This window comes from Lethenteron reissneri, chromosome 2 (genome assembly GCF_015708825.2).
Source record: "Lethenteron reissneri isolate LAM-NWPU_2019-01 chromosome 2, ASM1570882v1, whole genome shotgun sequence".
Lineage (NCBI taxonomy): Eukaryota > Metazoa > Chordata > Hyperoartia > Petromyzontiformes > Petromyzontidae > Lethenteron > Lethenteron reissneri.
Window position 1 is genome coordinate 15710438 of NC_083780.1, and position 26286 is coordinate 15736723.

The 26286-nt window shown below is 47.8% G+C and overlaps 1 protein-coding gene across 1 annotated transcript in view; it reads left to right on the forward strand.

Moving 5' to 3' along the window:
- LOC133341972 (uncharacterized) overlaps positions 1-26286 on the forward strand; it is an 84073-nt gene that overhangs the window by 47267 nt on the left and 10520 nt on the right. The window contains exon 17 of the mRNA XM_061550811.1: positions 24710-24855. Within this exon, the coding sequence (XP_061406795.1) occupies positions 24710-24855 (146 nt within the window). The remainder of the gene's footprint in view (positions 1-24709; positions 24856-26286) is intronic.

Consider the following 26286-nt stretch of genomic DNA (forward strand, 5'->3'; position numbering starts at 1 on the left):
GCGCTTGTTGTTGTTTAGCTATAAGGTGAAGGCGGGGGCAAGGCATCTCTCTGCCTGCCCCCCCACGCTGGTTACGCTACTGTCTGTGCGGATATCGACGTTCCACAGACGTCCAATAGCTGAGGTGGATTGTCCTGACCCTGCACCTCCTAATAGCACGGTTGGCTACGTACGGTGCGAAAGAAGTTCAACATACACGTACACACCTCCTAATAGCACGGTTGGCAACGTACGGTTCAGATAATTATCCGGTGGCGATAAGGATAAGTATAATATCATTATATATAATAATATTATAATATACGCATAATATAATCAAATTATAGTTATTGCACAATATTATATAAATTATTAATTATTTTTGCTATTCCGAATTCTATAATAATTTCATTATATTGTAATTCTATGATATAATATAATTATATTTTAAGCGCCGCACCACCGCTCCCCACAGAGGAACACGCACAGCACCGTCGGATTTGCAAAAGCGGCTGAAAGGTAAATAATTGTTATCCCTGTTGCTGCTGTTGTTGTGTATTTTATTTTTTGTCCCCCCAAACAAAACTGTCTCGTAGAATAAATGTGAAATTGTCGGGAATTAATGGGAAGGGAGGCAACGCGTGCCCCCCCCCCACTCGACCCCCCCTCCACCGCCACCCCTCCACCCCCCAACGACCCCCCCCCACACCACCGCTTTCCCCCCTCCACTCGACCCACCAAACCACCCCCCACCACCCCAACCACCCCCTCCCCCTCACCACCCCACTCCCCCACCACCCCCCCCCCACTCCCCCACCACCTTCCCCGCCACCCCCCACCACCCCCTCCACCACCACCCCACTCCCCCCACCACCCCCCCCCACTCCCCCACCACCTTCCCCGCCACCCCCCACCACCCCCTCCACCACCACCCCACTCCCCCCACCACCCCCCCCCACTCCCTCACCACCTTCCCCGCCACCCCCCACCACCCCCTCCACCACCACCCCACTCCCCCCACCACCTGCACCACCACCCCTCCCACTCGACCCCTCACTCGACCCCCCCCCCCCACCACCCCCCCATCGACCCCCCCCCCACCACCTCCTCCCACCACCCCCCACCACCACCCCCCCACCCCTCGAGCCGGCGCTGAGAACCCCGCGCGACGCTTCTCGTGGCCGCGGGGCCGCGCTAATGAGAAATGGGGCGGGGGGAGGGGCAGGGGGGCGGGGCGGGGGGGAGGGGCGGGGGGGGACGGGCAGGGGCGGGGGGGCGGGGCGGGGGGGGGTCTCGAGGAGATTTCCCGCGAGAAATCAGAGACGGGGAGAGACGGCGGCGAGAGCGAGAACGTGGAGAGAGGAGATATTTATACAGCGTGAGGAGATATACATACAGTGTGTGAGGAGATATTTATACAGCGTGAGGAGATATATACACAGTGTGAGGAGATATTTATACAGCGTGAGGAGATATATACATACAGTGTGTGAGGAGATATTTATACAGCGTGAGGAGATATATACATACAGTGTGTGAGGAGATATTTATACAGCGTGAGGAGATATATACATACAGTGTGTGAGAAGGTATTTATACAGCGTGAGGAGATATATACATACAGTGTGTGAGGAGATATTTATACAGCGTGAGGAGATATATACATACAGTGTGTGAGGAGATATACAGCGTGAGGAGATATACATACAGTGTGTGAGGAGATATTTATACAGCGTGAGGAGATATGTATACAGTGTGTGAGAAGATATACATACAGTTTGTGAGGAGATATTTATACAGCGTGAGGAGATATATACATACACAGTGTGTGAGGAGGTATTTATACAGCGTGAGGAGATATACATACAGTGTGTGAGGAGATATTTACAAAGCGTGAGATATACATACAGTGTGTGAGGAGATATTTACAAAGCGTGAGATATACACACAGTGTGTGAGGAGGTATTTATACAGCGTGAGGAGATATATATACAGTGTGTGAGGAGATATTTACAAAGCGTGAGATATACATACAGTGTGTGAGGAGATATATACACAGTGTGTGAGAAGATATACAACATTAGGAGATACATAGTGGCGAGTGAGGAGATGAATAGCGGTGTGAGGAGATATTTACACAGCGGTGTGTGAGGATATATACAGCGGTGTGTGTGTGTGTGAGAGATACAGCGGTGTGTGTGTGTGAGGAGATATTTACACAGCGGTGTGTGTGTGTGAGATATACAGCGTTGTGTGTGTGTGAGAGACACAGCGGTGTGTGTGACGCATGTTGCGTCGTGTAAACGTCACCACTGGGGAGACAAAGGCGGCCGGGTGTGATTGACGTCACGCCGCTTCAAAGGCGCTCGCTAACAGCACGGGCCGCGGCAGTCTGTGCAAAGTTTTGCGGGAGATCTTTGTGTGTGTCTGAGATTCAGAGTGTGTGCACGTGTCACACGCGAGCTTCATCGCTCATCGAATTCTCATTCTGTGTATGTGTGTGAGGGAGAGAGAGAGTGTTTGTGTAAGAGAGAGAGAGAGAGTGTGTGTGAGACTTTTGATTTTTAAACAACTTGTATTGCCGCCAGTAGCAACAGCACTGGATGCGATTCCGATATGAAATACACAAAGTCACCAGCAAACAAATAACCAACGCTACAAATCCACGCGCCGTGGCGCTAAATGCGCCGCGCACAACACGAAGTAAAAGCCACGTGGTGATGGTGGTGATGGCGGCCATCGCGCGCGTCACGGTGACGAGCGAGCGCTTCAGAAGGTGAACACGAGGGCGCCGTCCACGCTGGTACAGACTTTTAAACAACTTTTATTGTCGCCAGCAGCAAAAAGCACTAGGCAATTTCAATATGAAATACAGTCAACAGCAAACAAAAGAAAATAAACGCTACAAATCGACGCGCTGTGGCGCTGAAAGCACCGCGCACAACACGAAAGAAAAGTCACGTGGTGGTGGTGTCATCGCGCGCGTCACGGTGACGAGCGAGCGCTTCAGAAGGTGAACACGAAAGTGCCGTCCACGCTGGTACAGAGAGGGGCTTGTCCGCCCCCCTCAACATTCTAAGAAGACGTGCACATCACCGACATGTGTGTGGTACATGGCGTGCTCCAGCCGGAGCCGCGCCTTAAGCAGGCCTCTGAACACTGGAAGCACAGAGACAGCCATCAGTATCACCTTCCAGCATCTTTCTCGTTCTGTACACCGCCATCTTCGCCTGAGCGCAGGCGAAGTTGGCGAGGTCATGGCGCTTGTTAGCCAGGTCAGGCACCACCCCATACACGAAGCTAGTGTTGTAGAAGGGCACCACCAGTTTCCTGAAGATGTCCCCCAAAAGTCGGAACATTGGTTTGAGCCGCTGGCAGCGTAAGTACCGGTGGGGCAGATCCTCCCTGGTACCGCAGGAAATGCACAAGTCTGTTACCCCTGGCGAGATTCGGCAGAGCCACACGGCCAATGGCAACGTCCAGTGTGGGAATCTCCACTGGAGGTCACCGCCGCGTTTGGCTACGGGAGACGTGGAGAGAGGCACAGAGAGAGCGGCAAGGAGAGATGAAGAGAGGCAGAGAGAGGCAAAAGTCGATGTCTTCACCGGGATCCATGTCCGCGCTCAATAGCGAGTCCTGACGGTGCGGATTTGAGATGATAACGGGATGAGTCTTCATCTCTCTCACTCAGACCCACGCTCACTCATTCCCCCCCTCTCACTCACTCACTAACTCGCATTTACACTCATTCGCACTCTCACTCATTCACACTCTCACTCATCCCCACTCTCACTCATCCCCCCCCCCCTCTTACTTCCTCACTCGCATTTCCACTCATCCCCACTCTCACTCCCTCACTCGCATTTCCACTCATCCGCACTCTCACTCATTCACACGCTCACTCATTCCCCCCTCTCACGCTCTCCATCTCTCACTCATTCCCACCGTCACTCATTCACACTCTCACGCTCTCCATCTCTCACTCATTCCCCCCTCTCACTCCCTCACTCCCTGTCCGACTTTCACTTCCCAATTTCAATTCCACTGCATCGTCGTCGTCGTCTCCCCATCGTTTCTCGTGGACTTTTTTTCGTTCGCCGGTCAGAGGAAGAAACGTCAATGATGAACCTTAGTGAACTTAATAATAATTGCGCATTCCATCCTAGGGTCGCAATTCGTAATGCATTAAACTCAGGATACAAAATAGAACCCGGGGCAACCGACCAAACTAAAGAGGGAAGGGCCACTTTAAAGAGATGGGATTTCAAAGCAGACTTAAATATATCTACCGACTGATTGCCTGAATTCAATTGGCAAGGCGCTGCCATAGCTTGTGCCACGCTAACAAAAGCACCGATCACTAAAAGGGCCCAACCTCGACCTGAGAGTGCTGAGCAGTTGGGGGATTGGCTTGGCTCATCACATCCGCAGGGATGCTGTTAACTTGTCTGTCTGCCTGTCTGTTGCGACCCCCATCATCATCATCATCACCGTCACAAACATCCAGACTGCGAATCTTCTCTCAGCTGGGGAAGTGAGAGCGCGCCACCCCCCACCCACCTCCCTGCGTCGCGGGTTTTCGCCGTCGCGCTGTGCACCGAGTTTCTGCAGGAGAAGGAGGCTCCTGGACAACGGGGGGGGGGGCGGGTCAGACATTTGTGACGATGTGTGACGAGGTGGGGGGGGTGTTGAAAATGTGACGTCACGTAAAAATGCGCAAATTTAAATAAATATAGACAGCACGTTCTAATTAATTAAATAGACTTTTTAATACATGCTTTCTCCTACAACATCAGAGTGCAGCGCCACATTAAATACGCACTACAATGACAATAGTTTGAAGCATGTTTCATTTGGGGGGGGGGCAGAGCTTTGTGACGTTATATTTGAGGGGGGGTCTGACTTTTTGTAACGCCGTGTGACTCGGGGGGGGGGATCAAAAATCATCCAAAATCGCGTGACGTCATTTATGGACGTCCCCGACTCTCTACTTTCTCTCGTTCCCTCCCCTGTCTCTCCCTCCTCTCCCTCTCTCCCTCCCTCTCCTGTCTCTCCATATCTCTCGCTTCCCTTCTCCTCCGACGCTCTCTCCCCCTAAGTGGTGGTGTCAGTGATTCACTTTGTGAAGTCAGGGATGGCATTTGTTCTTTTGTATATTTCATGCATTGTACAAATTTAGCCTTCGACCAAATCAGCCGCAATTCGCCCGATGTCGCAAGCTAAGTGGAGATCGGCCTGCATGCATCAAGCTAAGATGGGTGACCTCAATAGCCAACCGCAGGTGTTCTCGTGTTGTACTGTACTTCTATTCTCCCACGTCGATGTGCTCCGCGCCTTTCACCGACGCGCATTGACCAGCGCGGTGAAGTATGGTCAAATAACCGCATGCGGAGAGGCCATCATCCAGCGGCGGATCCAAAATATGTCTAGATTTGTATGTGTGCCTTGCGGTAAAATTAGAATTTTAAAAGTGTACGCCATCTCTCCTCTCTCTCCCCCCTTGTTTACAAACCACTCTCTCCCTCGCTCTCTTTTTTACGATCAGAGGAAACAAGAAGATGTTCGGTATAGTCGGCACTTTGCTTCGGTCATCATTTCGTTTTTTTTTCAATGCTTTGCTTTATGTGCCCCCCCCCACCCCCCCCCCCGTTTAAATGAAAATTTTCACGAAAGACTTCAAGCTCTGCTACTTCTTCTTACCCCTCCGCTCTCTCTACCCCCTCTCTCTGCCCCCCCCCTCTCTCTACCCCTTCTCTCTACCCCCTCTCTCCCTACTATATGTCTATGTTCCCCCTGTTTTCTATGAACATATGTTTTAATACGACAAGCGCTGCATCTGCACCCAGCCCTCTTCACAGTCCTACGGCCTCCGACGGTAGCTCATATCTGCATGCAGAGCTCTCTCTCACTCTGCTTCTCCTTCACTCCCTCTCTCTCTCCTCGCTCTCTCTCCCTGCCTCTCCTTCAACCTCCGTCCACCCCTCTTCCTCCCCCTCTCCCTCATCCTCTCTCTCTTGGGCTCTCCCTTTCTCTCTCCCCACCAGAGGTCGCAAACGTGTTTTGATTCCTTACCCGTACCCGGCTGGGTACAGGTAGGGTACGGGTATCGGGTACCTGATTGCGACCTCTGGGATGTAGCCATGTTGCAGGCGCGGGTGGGTTGATTCTAGGAACTTGAATTATGAGAAGAGACAAGACGTTGGAAAATGAGTGACAAACGGTTGCTCACCAGTGACTCACGGCCTACCCGTACCCGGCCGCACCAGGGTCGCAAACGGGTACCGTATCGGGTAGGGTACGGGTATCGGGTACCCGGTTGCGACCTCTGCCCCCACTCTCTCTCTCCTCACCCAATCCCACCCCCTGACCCCGCAGGCCCCAAGTGGCACCACCACCATCCGAGTCGCGTACCCCCCCTACCGTGAGCGCCACGTCACTACAAGCACGAGGGGTTTTAACCTTTCAACTCGGGCTGAACCATTAATCGATTTCAAATGGAAATCGCAATTTGAAACAATGCGATTAGCAAATCGCAAAGGCTGCGATTTTTTGCGATTTTAAAAGTCCTATTACTTTATTATTGGAATTGTTTTATTTGTTATTGTTATAACTTTATTTACTTATTTTACAATTGTTCTACGTTTGATTGTTCTATTTCAATTAAAACATTTCAATAAATACATGTTGGAAGAAATTCATATATTTTAAGTTCTCATCCTTGCATTAGAATATATAGAGCAGCTCATATGTTGATGGTATCACGTGGTAATGCTCCATCACATGTTTTAAATCTATTACACAGTGAAATTTGAACGGAAGCCAGACTTTTAAAAAATAATTCGCAAATTAAATCGCAATATCTGTCAGAAAAATCTCAATTAGATATTTCCCCCAAATCGTTCTGCCCTACTTTAAATCCTCGTCGTCTATCGGGCTCACGGGGGGAGGGGGGTGGGGAGTGGGGATCGGCAAAACCACGCGGCTCCAGGAGCCGCACGCTGGCTCTGTTAGCTTCCACCTTGCGGCTCTTTGGCTGCCCCCCCCCCACACTCCGCCGCCACCGCCTTGTGTAGATCTTAAAGGTGATTTAACGTAAACATAATTGTGTTAAATATGGTAGGCAACGTGTGTGGGGGTTATTGTGCCAATGTCTTCGTGACAACAGAATGTGCAACGGTCACAAGCTGAATTGTTAAAGATTAGTTAAAGGGGTGGGGGGGTGGGGTAGGAAAAAACTTAATATTTTGTTCATTTAATTCATCATCGCTTTATCATCTGCTGTATACCCACCGCTGCGTTTGTGTACAAGAAGCTCCGCGCGTGAGATGCGGCTCTCGAAACGTTGTTGGTCAAAGGCAAAGAAAAATGGCGGGCCACGTGACGTCACGTGTCACGTGTCCAGGCATTGTGACGCGGAGGCTTAACGCAATAAGGCACGTGGCATCACGTGGCAGCGTCGTGTGCGCAGACGTCACAACACCTCGCTTATACTTTGTCCCTTGTCACTTAGCGTTTCTATTTCTATATGCTCTTCGTTATTTCTCCTTCATCTTACAAATATATGTGTTGTGTATGTCCTGTATGTTGAACTTCTTTCACACTGCACGAAACCAACCGTGCTAATCGGAGGTGCGGGGGGAGAACCGGAGATATTTAAAATATTTTGTGTTTTTTTTTTGCCAATGTAAAATACAATATCTGATTACATATTTTAAATAACGCTTGACAATGAGTAACAATGCTAAGTACTGCTGCGCTTATTATAAGCGGGTTTTTTGTTCATCAATAAACCAATTTGGTTTCATCACTGAAGCCTCAAGAAACAGTCCGGTTTGGCATTGCACTGTCCATAAATGAGCAAAACTGATATTTTTATTCAAATATCTTTACATTCCTTCAACAATCCCCACGCACCAATCGGCGCGGTTCAACAGTATTATATTCTTGCGCACGATGGCTGCAACAATATATATTGTTGAGGAGCTATAGATGCCAATACACTTACCTTGCTGATCTAGTCAAGGAGCAAACTCCAATCATCCTCACAGCAGCAGCAGCGGCGTTTGAATAACCACCGAACAAAGACGGTTACCCCATCGCGCGTTTTCAGATGCGCTTCTGCGGCCGTCTGCAACGCTCTCCCTCACGATATTAGGAAGCCACTGGAGCTATGCACGTTTACGTCGTCTAAATTTAAAACTCATTTCTATATAACTGTTTTTGTGTTTAATTTATCATCCTTCCTCCCGCAACTCCGATTAGTACGGTTGGCTACGTACGGTGCGAAAGAAGTTCAACGCACATACAACGTCGAGATCTGATGGGCATGATGAGCGGACTTGAGAAGAGAGAGAGATCGTTTGTGTGGTTTTGCTACTCTTCCTCCACCATTGCAGGTTTGCAGACCACAGTCGTTTTTATTTAATTTCATTTAAGGTTTACAGTGTGGTCCATAGTTTAGGTTTGCATGGCCACAGTCGCACTCATTTGGTTTCTATGTTATGTATGTTGAACTTCATTCGCACCGTACGTAGCCGACCGTGCTAATCGGAGGTATATATATGTATGTTGAACCTATTTCGCATCGTATGCAGCCAATCGATGGTGCGGGAGAATGACAACCAACTAAACACACACAAAAAAAAACTGTTCTAAAGAAATGAATGTTCAACATTGATTCAAAGTCTTCTTGGTTCTTTCGGTAAAGGCACGTAGAAAAAATACAATTAAAAAAATAAAACATAATTCAATAATTCTTGTTATGTTCAATTTATTTTATTTTATTATTTCCCTTCTACGTGACTTTACCGAAAGAACTAAGAAAATGAATCCCTGCAGTCACGAAAGCTTTAAATCGAAATTGATTCAAAGGCTTGTCTTAAATGTATCCCTGTGCATGTCTATGGGACTCTGTATATCTCGACGAGTCTCTGTGTATCTCTATGGGCCTCTATGTGTCTCTACGAGTCTGCGGGTTCGCTGTGTGATCCATGGTTTAGGTTGCGCGGCCACCCATGCAAACAATCCTCATAATGGACCGCGTGGGCAGGACAGAGCCTTCGTCATCCAGCAGTGGATATACACTCCGCCGTCTGTATCAAATTTATGGTTTCATTTACGTTGCGATGGGAAAGGGGAGAGAGGGGCAGACAGTCTGAAGATATTTCTCTCATATTGAACAACCAAATGTGAGATGTTCCAGGCGATAGTCAAGACACGTGTATTCCCCCCCCCCCACCCCGACTTAATATTTACAGCCGCAGACGATACGTGGTGCAAAAGAAATGCAATAATAATAAAACATAACGTTAAAATATATACTTTTTTAAACGTTGTGAGGAAGAGGGGAAGAACGATGGGGGGGAAGATGGGCATGTGGGGGGAGGGGGTGAGGAGGAGGGGGGATGGGGATGTGGAGGGAAGGGGGAGGAGAGAGGAGGGGGGAGGGACACAGGGAGGGGGGATGATGAGGGGTGGTGAGGAGGAGGGGGGGGGGAAGAGGAGGGAGGGGGGGTGATGAGGGGTGGTGAGGAGGGAGGGGGGATGATGAGGGGTGGTGAGAAGGAGGGGGGGGGAAGAGGAGGGAGGGGGGGTGATGAGGGGTGGTGAGGAGGGAGGGTGGGTGATGAGGGATGGTGAGGAGGGAGGAGGAGGGAGGGGGGATGAGGGGTGAGGAGGGAGGGGGATGAGGAGGAGGATGAGGAGGAGGGATGATGAGGGGTGGTGAGGAGAGAGGGGGCATAAGAGGGAGGGGTGGGAGGGAGGGGGATGAGGAGGATGAGGGGTGAGGAGGAGAATGAGGAGTGAGGAGGGAGGAGATGAGGGGGAGGGGTGAGGGGGGATGAGGAGGTGGGTGGATGAGGGAGGAGGATGAGGGGGAGGGGTGAGGAGAGAGGGGGGATGAGGGGTAGGGGTGAGGAGGGGGGGATGAAGAGGGAGGGGGTGAGGAGAGAGGGGGGATGAGGAGGATGAGGGGGAGGGGGGTGAGGAGGATGAGGGGGAGGGGTGAGGAGGGAGGGGGGATGAGGGGGATGAGGGAGGAGGATGAGGGGGAGGGGGGTGAGGAGGATGAGGGGGAGGGGGGTGAGGAGGAGGGGGTGGGGGGTGTTTTTTTGGTGGGAATCTCGCGCGACGCTGATTGCGCGTGACGCCCCCCGAGCGCGCGCTGAGGAAAGCCAGGCGCGAGATCCCCACAATGCACCTCGAGCCGCGTGTCAACTTTTAACTTTTAAAACGCCACCACCGCTGAGCATTGTGACCGCCTTTTTCTTCTTTCTTCTCTTCTCTCCACACCCAACCACCCACCCACACCTCTTTCCTCCCCGTCCATCTACCCTCGGCCAGTTCTTGATTTTCCTTTCCATCTACCCTCGGCCAGTTTTTGATTTTCCTTTTCGAACATCGTCTCGGCCCCACCTCAACCTTGGAGGCGCCCCGTCTGCCACCTTGTTTTTAACAAAAAATAATCCTCGAAACCCCTTCCAGCCAAACCGTTGCATTACCACAACCCCTCCACCACCTCCACCACCACCACTTGCCACCGCGGGGACAGGGGGTGGGTTGGGGGGCATTTTTTGCAATTAAAGTGGCGAGTGTGGGGGGTGGTCGGTGAGGTGAGGGGGAGCGTGGGTGGGTTGCTTAAAGTGATGGCTTAATTGTTTAATGTTTTTGGGGGAGGGGGGCGCGGTGGTGGGAGCCAAAACCACACACACACAAATACTCTCAAGCAGAAGAAATGTCTTAAGTCGATGCGTTCTCTCACGTGAACAAACGAACGATTTGTGGAGTGAGTTTCTCGATACACAAAAAGGGCGCCACGGTGGCTAGGAGATGTTGACTACCTCGTCTGGTGTACAGGAGGTCGTGGGTTCAATCCCGACCCTGACGTCTGCTGTAGATTTGGAGTTTGTGTGTGTCCCTCTCTCATGATCATCATTCAGGTGGCTAGTAGATGTTAACTACCACGCCTGGTGTACAGGAGGTCGTGGGTTCCATCCCAACCCTGACGCCTGCTGTAGATTTGGAGTTTGCGTGCCTCTCTCATCACCATTAAGGTGGCTAGGAGCTGTTAACTACCTCGCCTGGTGTACATGAGATCGTGGGTTCAATCTCAACCCTGACGTCTGCTGTAGATTTGGAGTTTGCGTGCCTCTCTTATTATTATCACGGTGGCTAAGATATGTTAACTACCTCGCCTGGTGTACAGGAGATCGTGGGTTCATTCCCAACCCTGACGTCTGCTGTAGATTTGGAGTTTGCGTGTCTCTATCTCTCATCATCATCATCACGGTGGCTAGGAGATGTTAACTACCTCGCCTGGTGTACAGGAGGTCGTGGGTTCGATCCCGACCCTGACGCCTGCTGCTGTATATTTGGAGTTTGCGTGTCTCTCTCTCATCATCATCAAGGTGACTAGGACATGTTAACTCCCTCGCCTGGTGTGCAGGAGGTCGTGGGTTCGATCCCGACCCCGACGATGCCCGCTGCTGTATTATTTGGAGTTTGCGTGTCTCTCTCTCCCTCTCCCCGTGGTCGCGTGAATTTTTCCCTCCGGGTCCTCCGCTTTTTGCCTCCACATTAAGAAACAGCATCGCACGTTTAGAGTATGGGGCTGCTCTAATGTGATGATGATGATGATTAGCCACTTCGTTGAGCTAGCATTGGCGGAGAGGTCGCTTCTGAAAAGAAGAGTTGCCCAGCTCGGTGTGCCTTACCTGGTAAAATACAAATTTAATTAGTTTCTGCGCATTATAATGCCGCTCGGGAAGAACGAAAGAAAGAAAAGAAAGACAGAATAAATTTAGACGCAACACACACACACACCAAATCTGCTCTTTAAAAAATTGGGGCAAAGTGGCCGTCTTCTTTACATTCCGGCGAATGCACGGGGGGTTGCCAATTCGTAGGCACTTTGTGTCAGAAAGTTACATCAACCAAACAACATTCGTATTGCATACCTGTCAACCACTTAGACATCTCAGCGCGTTCATCCTGCAAAGTCCCATCATCACAAGGGAGAACACACAAACACATAGACAATCACCACGACTGCACTCACCACGAGTACACTCAGTTGTACACTCGCCACTACACTCACCACTACACTCAACACTACACTCACCACTACACTCACCACTACGTACCTGTCAACCACTTATCAGTGCCCTACCTTATTACAGACCAATTCAGACCTTATCGGTCACCCCGTGTCCCTTATAAATCTCAACGTTCATCCTACAAAGTTCCGTCACAAGAGATAAACACAAACAAATAGACAAAAACCCATCCTTTTTTTGGCCCGTATTGAAACGGCTGCAACTCAATTTCCCTGTTCAAGAATACGGGGTAAACCGTGTGGGTTGACAGCTCTGGTATCATACTCTTAGGTTTTTTCGGTAAAGTCACGTAGGTAAAAAATAAAATTAATAGAAATAAAATAATAAATCACGACGTTTCGGAGGCAACACAAGTCTCCGTCATCAAGTGGGACCGTCACAGCTAAATTTACTGTATCAAGTGACTTTACCGAAAAAACCTAAGCGTATGAATCATTGCAGTCACGAAAGCTTCAAATCTAGAAGTTCTGGTATCAATTCACTCTTCCAGTAAAGTGATTCAGACTCCAGTGAACATGGCGACGTTGAGCCAACGTCGCCGCCATTGCGGTTCAAGCCGTCGAACTAATGTTGGATGGTGGCCTCCGAAACCTTCCACGTTTAGCGGGACATTATCACTCGTCGGCGATGATGATGTTTTTAAATCCTTTACATTAAGTTCGCTTGCTTGCTTAGGGCCGTGCAAATCTTTCGGTCGTTTTTTAACCCACTTCCCGTGATCCAATCGAGCTGGCATTTTGCACACAGACTCGTTGTGCGTGACAATGCATTTTCGTGAAAAAAATTTTCCAAAATTTTACACTGTTTAGGGAAATTGTTTTAAATATTTAATTACCAATTGTTTAATGCTGCCAGACAATCATCTGACCTATAGGTGGCAGCCATCTCAAGTCAGAGGCCGAGAGGACTCTAGCCGCCCCGATGCAACGCATATAAAGGATTTATAGTGAAAAACTTTGTTTTTACGGGTTTACTTGTTTTTTTTTAGCGGAGCCGACGCCAACAAACACTTGCCCCGCACATTACGCGAAGGCTACACGGGGGACCTTTGTCTTTGTGTACAAGACCTGGGGACCTGGGGATTTGTCATCCTCCTTCTCCTCCTCCACGGCGGCAATTACTGAACCCTGGGGGGGGGGGGGTCGGGGCGAGCTGGCGGGCACGATGAACAGACTCACGCACGCGGAGTCCTCGCAGAGACGCACGCACACAAAGATCCCCCGTGTTGTCGCAGCGGACTGCCTGGTGGTGGTGGGGGGGGGGGGGGAGGGGGGCCAAGTGGCTCGCGGAGAAGCTGCGTGGAGGCCGGCAAGGGCACACGGTCTACGCGGGTGGGCCACGTACGGCGCGAAAGAAGTTCAACGTGAGTGCTCAACACGAGGGAGGGGTTTGAGTGGGCCACGGTCGACCCTTGGTCGCGTCCAGGTCGTCGCTTGAGGCTGAGTCGACCTAGGAGGAGGAGGAGGAGGGACAGGACAGCGTTTCGGATATTCGCCACCGATGTTTGGCCGTGAGCGGGAATCGGACTTGGGTAGCCGGGTTCGTTCGGGTGGCCGGGTTCGCTAATCACTGCGCCACCGCTCCCCACGTACATACACAGAGACACACAGACAAATATCCCCCGTATAGCCTTAACGGACTGCTGGGGAAAGTGCTGTTAGCGAGTAGCACCTAAGAAGGCCGGATAGGCACACGAGGGGGTTTTGGTGGCCAGCACCACGCCGCCTTTGTCGCGTCCAGGTATTAATTTAAGGCTGAGTCGACCTAGGGGAGGCGCGGGCCAGGTTCAGATATTCGTCACCGATCGGACTCGGGTCGCCGGGTTCGCTAATCACTGCGCCACCGCTCCCCACGTAAGTGTATATAAGCATAGACACGTGCACACATGTACATGCATGTACATGCATGCAGACACACAAAAGATCCCCCGTATAGCCTTAACAGACTGTAGGGGCAAGTGATGTTAGCGAGCACCTATGAAGGCCGGAACGGTACACGAGGGGATGGGTGGCCAGAACCACGCCCGACCGCCTTTGTCTCCCCAGTGGCAATGTTACACACCGCACCAGGTACTCATTTCAGGCTGAGTCGACCTAGGGAAGGCCCAGGACCGGTTTAGATAATCGTCACTGGTGTTGGCCGTGAGTGGGAATCGAACCCGGGCCGCCAGGTTCATAGCGCAGCGTAGCGCTAACCGCTACACTACCGCTCCCCAGACACACACACACAGAGACACCTACACAGAGATGCGTGTGTACGGTACACACAGACGGTTGCACGCCTGAAGCCTTTCACAGACTATTGGAATCGAATTGCTGTCCTGATCAGCGCACTGCGCTACGAACCTGGCCACCTGAGTTCGATTAACCGGGATATTTGACACCAACCGTGGGCCTCGCCTAGGTCGACTCAGCTTTAAATGAGTACCTGGTGTGATGTGTAAAAAAAACTGAATTTTGGAGACAAAGGCGGCCGGGCCCGGTGCTGGTTACGACGACTCCCATTCGCGCGCCGTTGCGACCTTCATAGGTGTTCGCTAACAGCACTTGCCCCAACAGTCCGATGAGGCTATACGGGGGACCTTTGCCTTTGTGTGTGTGACGCGCTCTCCTCCGAGCCTCCCTCCCTTCTCCTCCTACTCCTCGCTTCTCATTTCAACCACGGAGCAAGCGACTCCTGCACGAGACGACTCAACCACGCAGCCACTCAACCACGCAGCCAACTTCACAGCGGTCACCAACGCGGCATCCAGAGCCATCCAACCGCAGCCCACAGCCTCTGAACAACCTCGCCGCTCATCAACTTGTCAACTCAACACGCTCATTACGTCGGGAGCTCAACAACTCATCAACTCAACGACTTTGCAACTCAGAAAACCGAGTAACGCAGCTCGCAGCTCTTCGGCAACTCAACCACTCATCAACTCGGCAACTACTCGATGCAGTGAATTAACAACGCGACAACTTAGCTACTGGGCAACACAAAAAGTGATCAACTCAGTCAATAAGCTACTTTTATAGTTCAACAGCTCGGCAGTGAGATGCTAACTCGACAGCGTAGCCCACCCAATAACTCAACGACTTGGCAACAACTTAACTGAGCAACTCAAAAATTCGGCAACTTAACAAAGCAACTTTATCAAACTTTCAGCGACGCGGCAACTGAAACTCAACGACTTGGCAACTCGGCAACTCAACAAGTCGGTGACTCAACAACTCAGCGACTAAACAACAACAACAACTCCTCATCCAACGCCAGATCCTCGGTTTCTCGCTATCATTTCGGCAGGGATTTCTTTTTTAAGTTCCCAGTCGCCCGATAACATCTGTGAACTGCCGATATTAGTTTCGAGTTTGCCGACGAATGGAGCAAGCAAGTGGCTGACGACGGAATCGAAATGCCGATAGTTGAGTCGGATTCCTCTGGAGTCCTCGCCCCTGTCTCATCTCTGGATCTCTGGCGAGACATCGCGTCGCTGAGTGAGTGTGCGCGTGTGAGAGATGCCAGGGCAGAGTCCTTCACTCGTTTTCAGACGTGGGGTAGGTGGGATGCACTTTCGCCGATAAGACATCATCAGTGTGTGAGAGCCGCCACGCCGTTTGAAACCATCGTTGGGTTTGTGACAGCTCGATCTTGGTGATGATGATGATGATACGGGGGTGTTGTCACTCTCTGTGTGTATCGTCAGGGGCTGTACCAGTGCCGGATTAAGCTAGTGCGGGGCCTGTAGCATGATGTTATAAAGGGGCCCTACATAAATCAATAAAACACAAATTATAAACATAAATGTTTTACTTGCATGGTACAGTTATTGTATTTTTTCCTTTGCTATACAGCCAGATAATATGACAAATCGCTAACCTCAAACACCCGGTCGTTCATAAAATTTGAAGGCATTATAGTACTATAGCAATAGAGCAAGTGCAGAATCACTGAACCGTAATTGATAGCTTCAAATGGTTTAGCGCGGGGCCCTTGAAAGTGCGGGGCCCGTAGCTACTTTGCTACTTGGATAATCGGGCACTGGGCCACACTTAAGGCCACCAAGGGCAGCCAGTGGCCCTTGGTGGCCGGTTCACACCAATCTTCTTCGTGCCCTTGCGAGGTTGCGAGCTATGCGGTGGAAAACGCAGCAAGTAGATTGTGTGTTGACCAGACTGCACGCACGACGCGAATTCTTTGGCTTAACCACGTTTCTGCAATCGCCTTGTCGCTCGCCGACAACCTGGTTCCACGGTAGCGAGATGTTAACTACCTCGCCTGGTATACAGGAGGTCGTGGGTTCGATGCGTGCTGTATATTCGGAGTTTGCATGTTCAGTTTCCCCGTCTTCGCGTCGATTTTTCTCCGGGTTTTCCCCTACACGTTTATAATCCAACGTCACGCGTTTAGAGTATTTTGGCTGCTATAAATGTCCACATGATGATGAGCCACTTCGTTGAGCTATCATTTGTGGCCAGGTCGCTTCTGAGAAAGATCTTCACAGCTTAGTGGGTCTTACCTGGTAAAATACCCAAAAATAGTTGAGTAAAAAACGAATTTCGATTCCCTCCTTTCACTCCCCCTCTTTACATCCCTATTAAACTAAAGCCACAGAGCCCCGACTTGCACCTGGACCTAATAACTTCTGACGACGCTTGCCCTCGTTATATATTGGCACCGATTGTATTCGTTCGCGTGTGTTTCACCTCCGACCGTGGAATGCCTCGTGTGTCAATCGTGCAATATCCATTCACTAACCTGCCGTACTCGTTCTCTGCCATAGTAACGTGTTTGTCCTTTGTTGTTGTGGTGGTTGTTGTTGTGGTTGTTGTTGATGTTGTTGGCTGCTGCTGTGCTCACGTAGCACCACGGATGCCCCGTGTAAAACAGCCACCCCAAACTGGCTAAACGGGATCATCATCCGCGTCACAAATCAAATCGAGCTTTTAAACCCTTAAACATTGGGGCCATGTGCAGTGGCGGTCATTGTCCACCCCATTGTCCACCCCATTGTCCACCTCTTGCTCGCCTCGGCGAGGATTGTTCTCCAGGTCCTCCGGGCTCCGCTGTTCCCCCCACCCACTGGTCGCTTCTGTTCGGAGTTGGGACCCCCAATTGTCAGTGCAAGAAACCTCGTGTGGTGAACTGGAAGGTGGGAGATTGGCATTGAGGCTTTGGTGATGATCAGATCAGGGGCGAGCAAACGCAAAACTACAAGACGAGCCCGTTGTGGTTCGATATTTCAAGAGCCGCAATGCACTCACTGTGTGGTGAATACGAGACGGCGGTGGTCGTGCTTAATAAAACACGTCGCGAAACAGCGGTCGCCTGCCCATGGTGAACTGGACTTCCATGGTAAACTGGACTCCCATGGTGAACTGGATTTCCATTGTAAACTGGACACCCATGGTAAACGGGACTCCCATGGTGAGCTGGACTCCCATGGTGAACTGGACTCCCATGGTAAACTGGACTCCCATGGTAAACTGGACTTGCATGGTAAACTCGACTTGCATGGTGAACTGGACTTGCATGGTGAACTGGACTCCCATGGTAAACTGGACTCCCATGGTGAGCTGGACTCCCATGGTGAACTGGACTCCCATGGTGAACTGGACTTGCATGGTGAACTGGACTTGCATGGTAAACTGGACTCCCATGGTAAACTGGACTTGCATGGTGAACTGGACTCCCATGGTAAACTGGATTTCCATGGTAAACTGGACTTCCATGTTCTTGGTTCGTTCGGTAAAGTCACGTAGAAGGGAAAGAATAAAATAATAAAATAAAACATAATAAAATACAATTATCACGACGTTTCGGCCACAACGCAAGCAGCCGTCCTCAGGTGAAGAAACAGAGCTGTCGGAAAGTCAGCGTCTGAATCTGTTGATATGCAAATTCCTTTGTCAAGGCGCCCTTCCTCCTCTAACCCAGCTTAAATATACGCTGCCAAGCTTGGTGGTGTTCATTCAGACGCTGTGGATTTTCTTGCTGTGCATTTCAAAAGAAAATTTTCTTGCTGTGAATTTCACACCTGATGACGATTTCTTGTGTTGCAGTCGAAACGTCGTGAGAATTGCATTGTTTTATATTTTATTTTATTTTATTATTTCCCTTCTACGTGACTTTACCCAAAGAACCAAGAATATGTGTTGACTACAGTTAGGAATATTTAGTTGTTATTTGTATTAACTATAAAACGAAACGATACTATTTTTATTTTACGAGGTAAGTCCCACTGGGCTATGTAGCTCATTGTTAGCAGCGACCTGGCCACAAATGATAGCCCAACGAAGTTGATCATCGTCGTGTTAAAGTTTATTGCAGCCAAATACTCTAAACGCACGTTTCGAAATATAATTCTAAGTTCAGTATGTCTGTTTATTTTGTATTATTGCTAGGATTATTGTGAGTAAGAATTAAAATCGTTAGTTGCATTATTGTAAGTACTGATTGTTGCAATTAGTTATTGTTAGAATTATTGTATATATCCACATTGTAGTTCTGGTGCTAATTAATATTCGCATTACTGTAAGCTATAGGATTATTTATAGTAATTGCTACTTAAAAATTATTTTGTCTCATTATTATTAGATTTGATTACTATTATTACCAGTAAATATTATTCATTATAATTGCTATTAGTTATAATTAATCTCACGATTATTTATAAGAATTATATATTCTAAGTTCAGTATATGTAGTTCGTTATGATTGTTGTTATTATGATTATTGCATATTTGATACGAGAGCCATCGGCGCCAGGAAAAGTTAGGTGTAGGTACAAGGAGGCGCTGTTTTTAGAATTATTGCAACGATAATTATCAGTAATTGTTATCGTTCAATTATTGCAGGTATATACAACTTGTATTACTTTATTTCTAGTAGGAATTGTTTATTATTAATATTGGACTTAATTTTAGTGATAATTTTTCTGAGTAATGTTAATTGTGAGTGGTTATTGCTCATACTGCTTATTGAAAAAAACTCAACTATTTTTTATTTTACCAGGTAATGCCCACAGCTCTTCTTCAGAAGCCACCTGGCCAAAAATGATCCTTCAACAAAGTGGCTTATCGCGTGTAAATGTATTGCATCCAAAATCTCTAAACGCGTGATGTTGATTCTAAATGTGGAGGGAAACCCCGGAGGATCCAGATAAAAATCCACGCGACCACGGGGAGAGAGACACGCAAACTCCAAATATACAGGCGTCAGGGTCGCGATCGAACCCACCATGTCTTGTATACCAGGCGAAGTATTTAACATTTCGCCATCTGTGGCGTATGTATGTTGAGTTTTTTTCGCACCGTACGTAGCCAACCATGCTAATCGGAGGTGCGGGGAAGGACAACGATTTTGATTGTTAGCTATGATTGTTATGATTGTTTGTGTTAGCTATGATTGCCTTGATTGTTTGTGAGTTATTATAGCCAATAATGCCTATTGGCAATGACTGCTGAAAGATTGTTAGCTACGACTATCGTTCGCAATGATGATTTGCTTTGTGCTTAGGTTGTTATTCTCCTACCCCTGCATCTCCGATAAGTACGGTTGGCTACGTACGGTGCGAAAGAAGTTCAACATACATACATTGAGTGTGGTTTTCGTTAACAACGCTAATTTACAACGATTACAATTGATTTGATTGATAGTTTGATTTACTGTTGGTGATGATCGTGAGTTCGAGTTTTTGATTGTTCTCGACTGGGCATCGTGAGTTACGTTCATCAGGATGAGGTCGGCGTGAGCGGCGTTGGCGAGTGAGATTACTCCGCTTCTTGTCGCGACATGAAGAGGATTTCTTACTTGTCGGCAACGCGAAATTAACCGAAAGAAGCTCGCTGCTGAAGGTAAGACCGTGGTGGTGGTGGTGATGGTGATGTTGATGATGATGACGATGATTGTGGTGGTGATGCTGATAATGATGATTGTGCTGGTAATGATGATGATCGTGGTAGTAATGATGACAATAATGATGATGATGGTCATGATCATTGTGGTGGTCATCATGATGATGATGATTATGATAGTGATGATGATTATGATGATGATGATTGTGGTGGTAATGATGATGATAATAATGATGATGATGATTGTAGCGGTAATGATGATGATGATGATTGTGGTGGTAATGATGATGATAATGATTGTGGTGGTAATGATGATGATAATTGTGCTGGTAATGATGATCGTGGCAGTAATGATGATGACAATAATGATGGTGATGATGATAATTGTGGTGGTCATGATGATGATGATTATGATGATGATAAAAATGATGGTGATGATAATTGTGGTGGTCCCTATAATGATGATGATTGAGGCGGTAATGATGATGATAATAATGATGATGATGATTGTGGTGGTCATGATGATGATGACGATGATAATATAATTAGACGGTCATAGCACCGATGGTGACTGTTACGGTAAAGACGGCAGCTGTGATGACACGAGAAGTGATGTCGTGAAAACATAAAAAATATCCAAAATATAAATAATTTCTAATTGTCACGTTTAATACAAAGCATTGTATGCTTATTTAATAATCACTATCATAAACAGTATTATAAATTATACAGCATTTTTCTTCTTGGTTCTTTCAGTAAAGTCACGTAGAATGGAAATAATAAAAGAATAAAAATAAAACATATTATTATATTGTGTTTTAATCTAATTATTTTATTATTTCTATTCTACGTGACTTTACCGAAAGAACCAAGAAGATGAATCCCTGCAGTCACGAAAGCTTTAAATCGATATGTATACAGCATTTGTCTCTGTGTGTGTAAAGCGTGATGAGCTTCTTCAAAAACGTCGACGAGCGTTGCCTTCCTGCTGTTGAGCTCTGTCCGTGATGTTTACTCACAACTCCTTAGTCCAATGTTAGTCTGTGGGCAATGTTAGTCTATGGGCAGTGTTAGTCTGTTAGTCTGTTGTGAGTCTATGGGCAATGTGAGTCTATGGGCAGTGTTAGTCTATGGGCAGTGTTAGTCTATGGGCAATGTTAGTCTATGGGCAATGTTAGTCTATGGGCAGTGTTAGTCTATGGGCAGTGTTAGTCTATGGGCAGTGTTAGTCTATGGGCAATGTTAGTCTATGGGCAATGTTAGTCTATGGGCAATGTTAGTCTATGGGCAATGTTAGTCTAGGGCAGTGTTAGTCTATGGGAAATGTTAGTCTATGGGCAATGTTAGTCTATGGGCAGTGTTAGTCTATGGGCAGTGTTAGTCTATGGGCAATGTTAGTCTATGGGCAATGTTAGTCTATGGGCAATGTTAGTCTATGGGCAATGTTAGTCTAGGGCAGTGTTAGTCTAGGGCAGTGTTAGTCTATGGGCAATGTTAGTCTATGGGCAATGTTAGTCTATGGGCAGTGTTAGTCTATGGGCAGTGTTAGTCTATGGGCAGTGTTAGTCTATGGGCAATGTTAGTCTATGGGCAATGTTAGTCTATGGGCAATGTTAGTCTAGGGCAGTGTTAGTCTAGGGCAGTGTTAGTCTATGGGCAGTGTTAGTCTATGGGCAATGTTAGTCTATGGGCAATGTTAGTCTATGGGCAGTGTTAGTCTATGGGCAGTGTTAGTCTATGGGCAATGTTAGTCTATGGGCAATGTTAGTCTATGGGCAGTGTTAGTCTGTGGGCAATGTTAGTCTATGGGCAGTGTTAGTCTGTTAGTCTGTTGTGAGTCTATGGGCAATGTGAGTCTATGGGCAGTGTTAGTCTATGGGCAGTGTTAGTCTATGGGCAATGTTAGTCTATGGGCAATGTTAGTCTATGGGCAGTGTTAGTCTATGGGCAGTGTTAGTCTATGGGCAGTGTTAGTCTATGGGCAATGTTAGTCTATGGGCAATGTTAGTCTATGGGCAATGTTAGTCTATGGGCAATGTTAGTCTAGGGCAGTGTTAGTCTATGGGAAATGTTAGTCTATGGGCAATGTTAGTCTATGGGCAGTGTTAGTCTATGGGCAGTGTTAGTCTATGGGCAATGTTAGTCTATGGGCAATGTTAGTCTATGGGCAATGTTAGTCTATGGGCAATGTTAGTCTAGGGCAGTGTTAGTCTAGGGCAGTGTTAGTCTATGGGCAATGTTAGTCTATGGGCAATGTTAGTCTATGGGCAGTGTTAGTCTATGGGCAGTGTTAGTCTATGGGCAGTGTTAGTCTATGGGCAATGTTAGTCTATGGGCAATGTTAGTCTATGGGCAATGTTAGTCTAGGGCAGTGTTAGTCTAGGGCAGTGTTAGTCTATGGGCAGTGTTAGTCTATGGGCAATGTTAGTCTATGGGCAATGTTAGTCTATGGGCAGTGTTAGTCTATGGGCAGTGTTAGTCTATGGGCAATGTTAGTCTATGGGCAATGTTAGTCTATGGGCAGTGTTAGTCTAGGGCAATGTTAGTCTATGGGCAGTGTTAGTCTATGGGCAGTGTTAGTCTATGGGCAATGTTAGTCTATGGGCAATGTTAGTCTATGGGCAGTGTTAGTCTAGGGCAGGGGTCGGCAGCCAAAATAACAAGAAGAGCCATTTCTTTCCAATTCGGTACAAAATTCAGTATTTCAAGAGCCGCAATGCATCTGAGTACATACTGTACATACGTACATATCGTCAAGAAGCAGCCCGTAAAGAGCCGCATGCGGCTCCGGAGCCGTAGGTTGCCGACCCCTGGTCTAGGGCAATGTTAGTCTATGGGCAGTGTTAGTCTATGGGCAGTGTTAGTTTATGGGAAATGTTAGTCTATGGGCAGTGTTAGTCTGTTAGTCTGTTGTGAGTCTATGGGCAATGTTAGTCTATGGGCAGTGTTAGACTGTTAGTCTGTTGTGAGTCTCTGGGCAATGTTAGTCTATGGGCAGTGTTAGACTGTTAGTCTGTTGTGAGTCTCTGGGCAATGTTAGTCTATGGGCAATGTTAGTCTATGGGCAGTGTTAGTCTGTTATGAGTCTCTGGGCAATGTTAGTCTATGGGCAATGTTAGTCTGCTGTGAGTCCGGGTTCTCCAGTGTTTCCCTCCACATTTAGAAGCAACGCGCCTTTAGAATAATGTACATTTCCACACGATGATGGTGAGCCACTTCGTTGAGCTATCACCTGTGATCGCCAGGTCGCTTCTGAAAGAGAGCTACATAGCTCAGTGGGGCCTCACCTGGTCAAGTAAAAGACTCATTTGAAAAATAAGAATAGGCTTTACCCTTTCTGGCAATAAAAGTGATACTGGCAAAAAAGATTCCATGATATAGCTGCTCAACCCGAGCTATAAATGATCTGATACGGGCATTGTCTTTGTACTGTTCGCCGTTTGGCGTTCTCTGGTCTGACATTGGTGAGACTAGGCCACAAATTAATGTCTGTCGTGTAGGCCAATCAGTTCCAAAGACAATGCACAGAATATCGGAGCATGATTATTTGCATGTTCACCACCCATCCTGTGTGTGGTTAATGCAGACCTGATTCCTTGCAAAAGGTTTCCTATTTGGCGTTTGAACATCCTAACACCTCCTGTTTTATTGTCAGAAAGGGTAAAATAAAACTCATGTTATTATTCTTGATTTGAAGCTTTCGTGACTGCAGGAATCCATACTCTTTGGTTCTTTCGGTAAAGTCACGTAGAAGGGAAATAATAAAATAATAATAAAACATAATAAAATAATATAATACCATAATAAAATAATATAATATAAAATAATATAATAATATAATAAAATCTTTCGGTAAAGTCACGTAGGTAGAATATAAAATAGATCATGACGTTTCGGGCGCAACACAAGCGTCCGTCATCTGGTGGGAAAGCATGGTCTGCTGCTGAGGCAGACTATTTTACAGGTAGGAACAACAGTTCCACACTGCCCACCAGGGATTATTTGTCTGTCTACGTGCATGGCCCCGCCCCACCAGAGCCCTCCCATTGGCTCGTGGGCGCCGACCAATGGGAGCGCTGGGTTGGGGTTGGTAGAGGGGGGGTTAGTGGTGGGGGGGGGGGACCGCCGCGACTCGGGCCAATGAGGAGACGGGCGATGTTCATTCACAAAATGGAACTGGGGGAGGGTGGCTCCATTCATAAAATGGAAGCCTTGAAAAGGAAACAGCGGATGTTTTTGCCTCGTGTTTCTTTCGACATTCCCAGCCTAAAGGTGATTCGGTTTGTCCAAAAAAGCAAATGTATTCCTTGTAAAAAATAAAACAAATTAATGCATTTCTAGGTTAACATGAAACATATAAATTAACCCCGCCCCCCCCTAATAAAAAAAATACTTTACGGAGTATTATATGACAATGCATATTACAGGTATGAGCAACAGGTTCCACACTGCCCACCAGGGATTATTTGTCTGTCTGTCGTGCACAAATGCGCTGTCCAACCAAGTTCCTACCTGGCCACTCCGAAGGAACGTGTTTATTTTCTTATTGGTTCTTTCGGTAAAGTCACGTAGAAGGGAAATAATAAATAATACAAATAAAACATAATAAAATAATTCTCACGACGTTTCGGCCCCAAACGCAAGCAGCCGTCCTCAGGTGAAGACCAAATTGAACGTGTTTATCTTTTCACACTTTGATACTGGCAAAAAGAAAAGAGTCCCATGATAAGACACTCGTCTAAAATACAGTTGACACGTGGCGCCCCACAGCCGCAGGTCGACACGAGGGATGGAGGAACTCGCTCGGTTCGTCCGCGCCTCCTTCGCGGGTGGAGGACGGAGACCGCGACCCAGCGGGGTCCGGCACAGAGGTGGGGCGGAGACCAGCCGAGTGGAGGCCCCAACTGGGGACTCCAACCCATGTGAGTGAGGTGTGAGGTTAGACGAATGATGCGACGTGGGAGTCACCGTTCGTTGTGGGGTTTGTGTCCCGTCTCTTCCTCTCTCTCTCTCTCTCTCGCTTTCATTCATTCATTTTTTTCATTGCCCACATATCCACTGGTTCGTTCTTGTTGTTTACTCCCCCGATTCACGTGCTTTAAGCATTAATTCACTCACTTCTCCATACATTCAATGATTTCCTTCATTCATTCATCCATTCGCTGGTTGTCTCCCGCATTTACCGCCTCACGCCTCCACGTTATAATGAATTCACTCTAACGTTCATTGATTTACTCATTCACTGCTATATTCACTTACTGGGGCATTCCTTAACAGACACCTCCCACCATTGATTCCTTCACTCTTCATTCACCCGGACTCATTCACCTCCTCACCTCCGCATTCACGTATTCACTCCTTCACCAGTCGTTCACTCACTCTCTCCTCGTTAATTTCATCGCCTTGAGCCTTAATTCTACCTGTCACTCCTCCATTCAATCCTTCACATCATCCCTCCATATTCTTGGTTCTTTCGGTAAAGTCACGTAGAAGGGATATAAAATAATAAAAATATAAAACAATAAAATTATCACGACGTTTCGACTGCAACACAAGCAATCGTCATCAGGTGTCAAATCCACAGCAAGACATTTTTTTATTTTTTCAAATTTTCTTACTGTGGATTTCACACCTGATAACGATTGCTTGTGACTTTCCGGAAAGAACCAAAGGGTATCGGAGACGGACCTCGGCCGATTTAAGTCCGCAACCAACGTTACTCCACCGTGGGTTTGTATCGCGCGCGCGCGCGGTCATTGTGGACCAGGCTGAGAGCATCACCGCACGACACTCGAGGACCCCGAGTTTAATCATAACTCACAGTCGACGTCAGTTTACGGGTCTTTGTGTAAATGCCGTGGGTGAGCGAGTCTGTGGCTCTCTACGTACGTATAGTAATAGGTTTTTACCCTTTCAACTGGTACAAAAACGGACACCTTTATACAAGGCATCATGTTTTTGCAATAACCACAACACAAGCAGTCAAAATGCAAACAAAAAGAAACAACTCTGATGATGATATGCACTGTCCTTGAAGTTGATTGGTCCACACCCGAGACAGCTTTTCTTAGAGCCTAGTCTCCATTGGTGTTGGACCAGATGACGCCAAAAGGCGTACCAAAAAACATGATGCCCTGTATAAAGGTGTCAGTTTTTGTACCAGTTGAAAGGGTAAAACCCTATCACTATATTTTGCCACTGGTAAAGGAGATGTCTCATAGTGTAAAGTCTCTACGTAGGTCTATGGGTCTATTTTTATTTGCATACGAGTCACTGCCTACCGCGCTGAGACCATCAAACTCACTGCACTAGAGGACTCGGTTGGATCCGCGGGTGCGTGCGTGCGTGCGGGT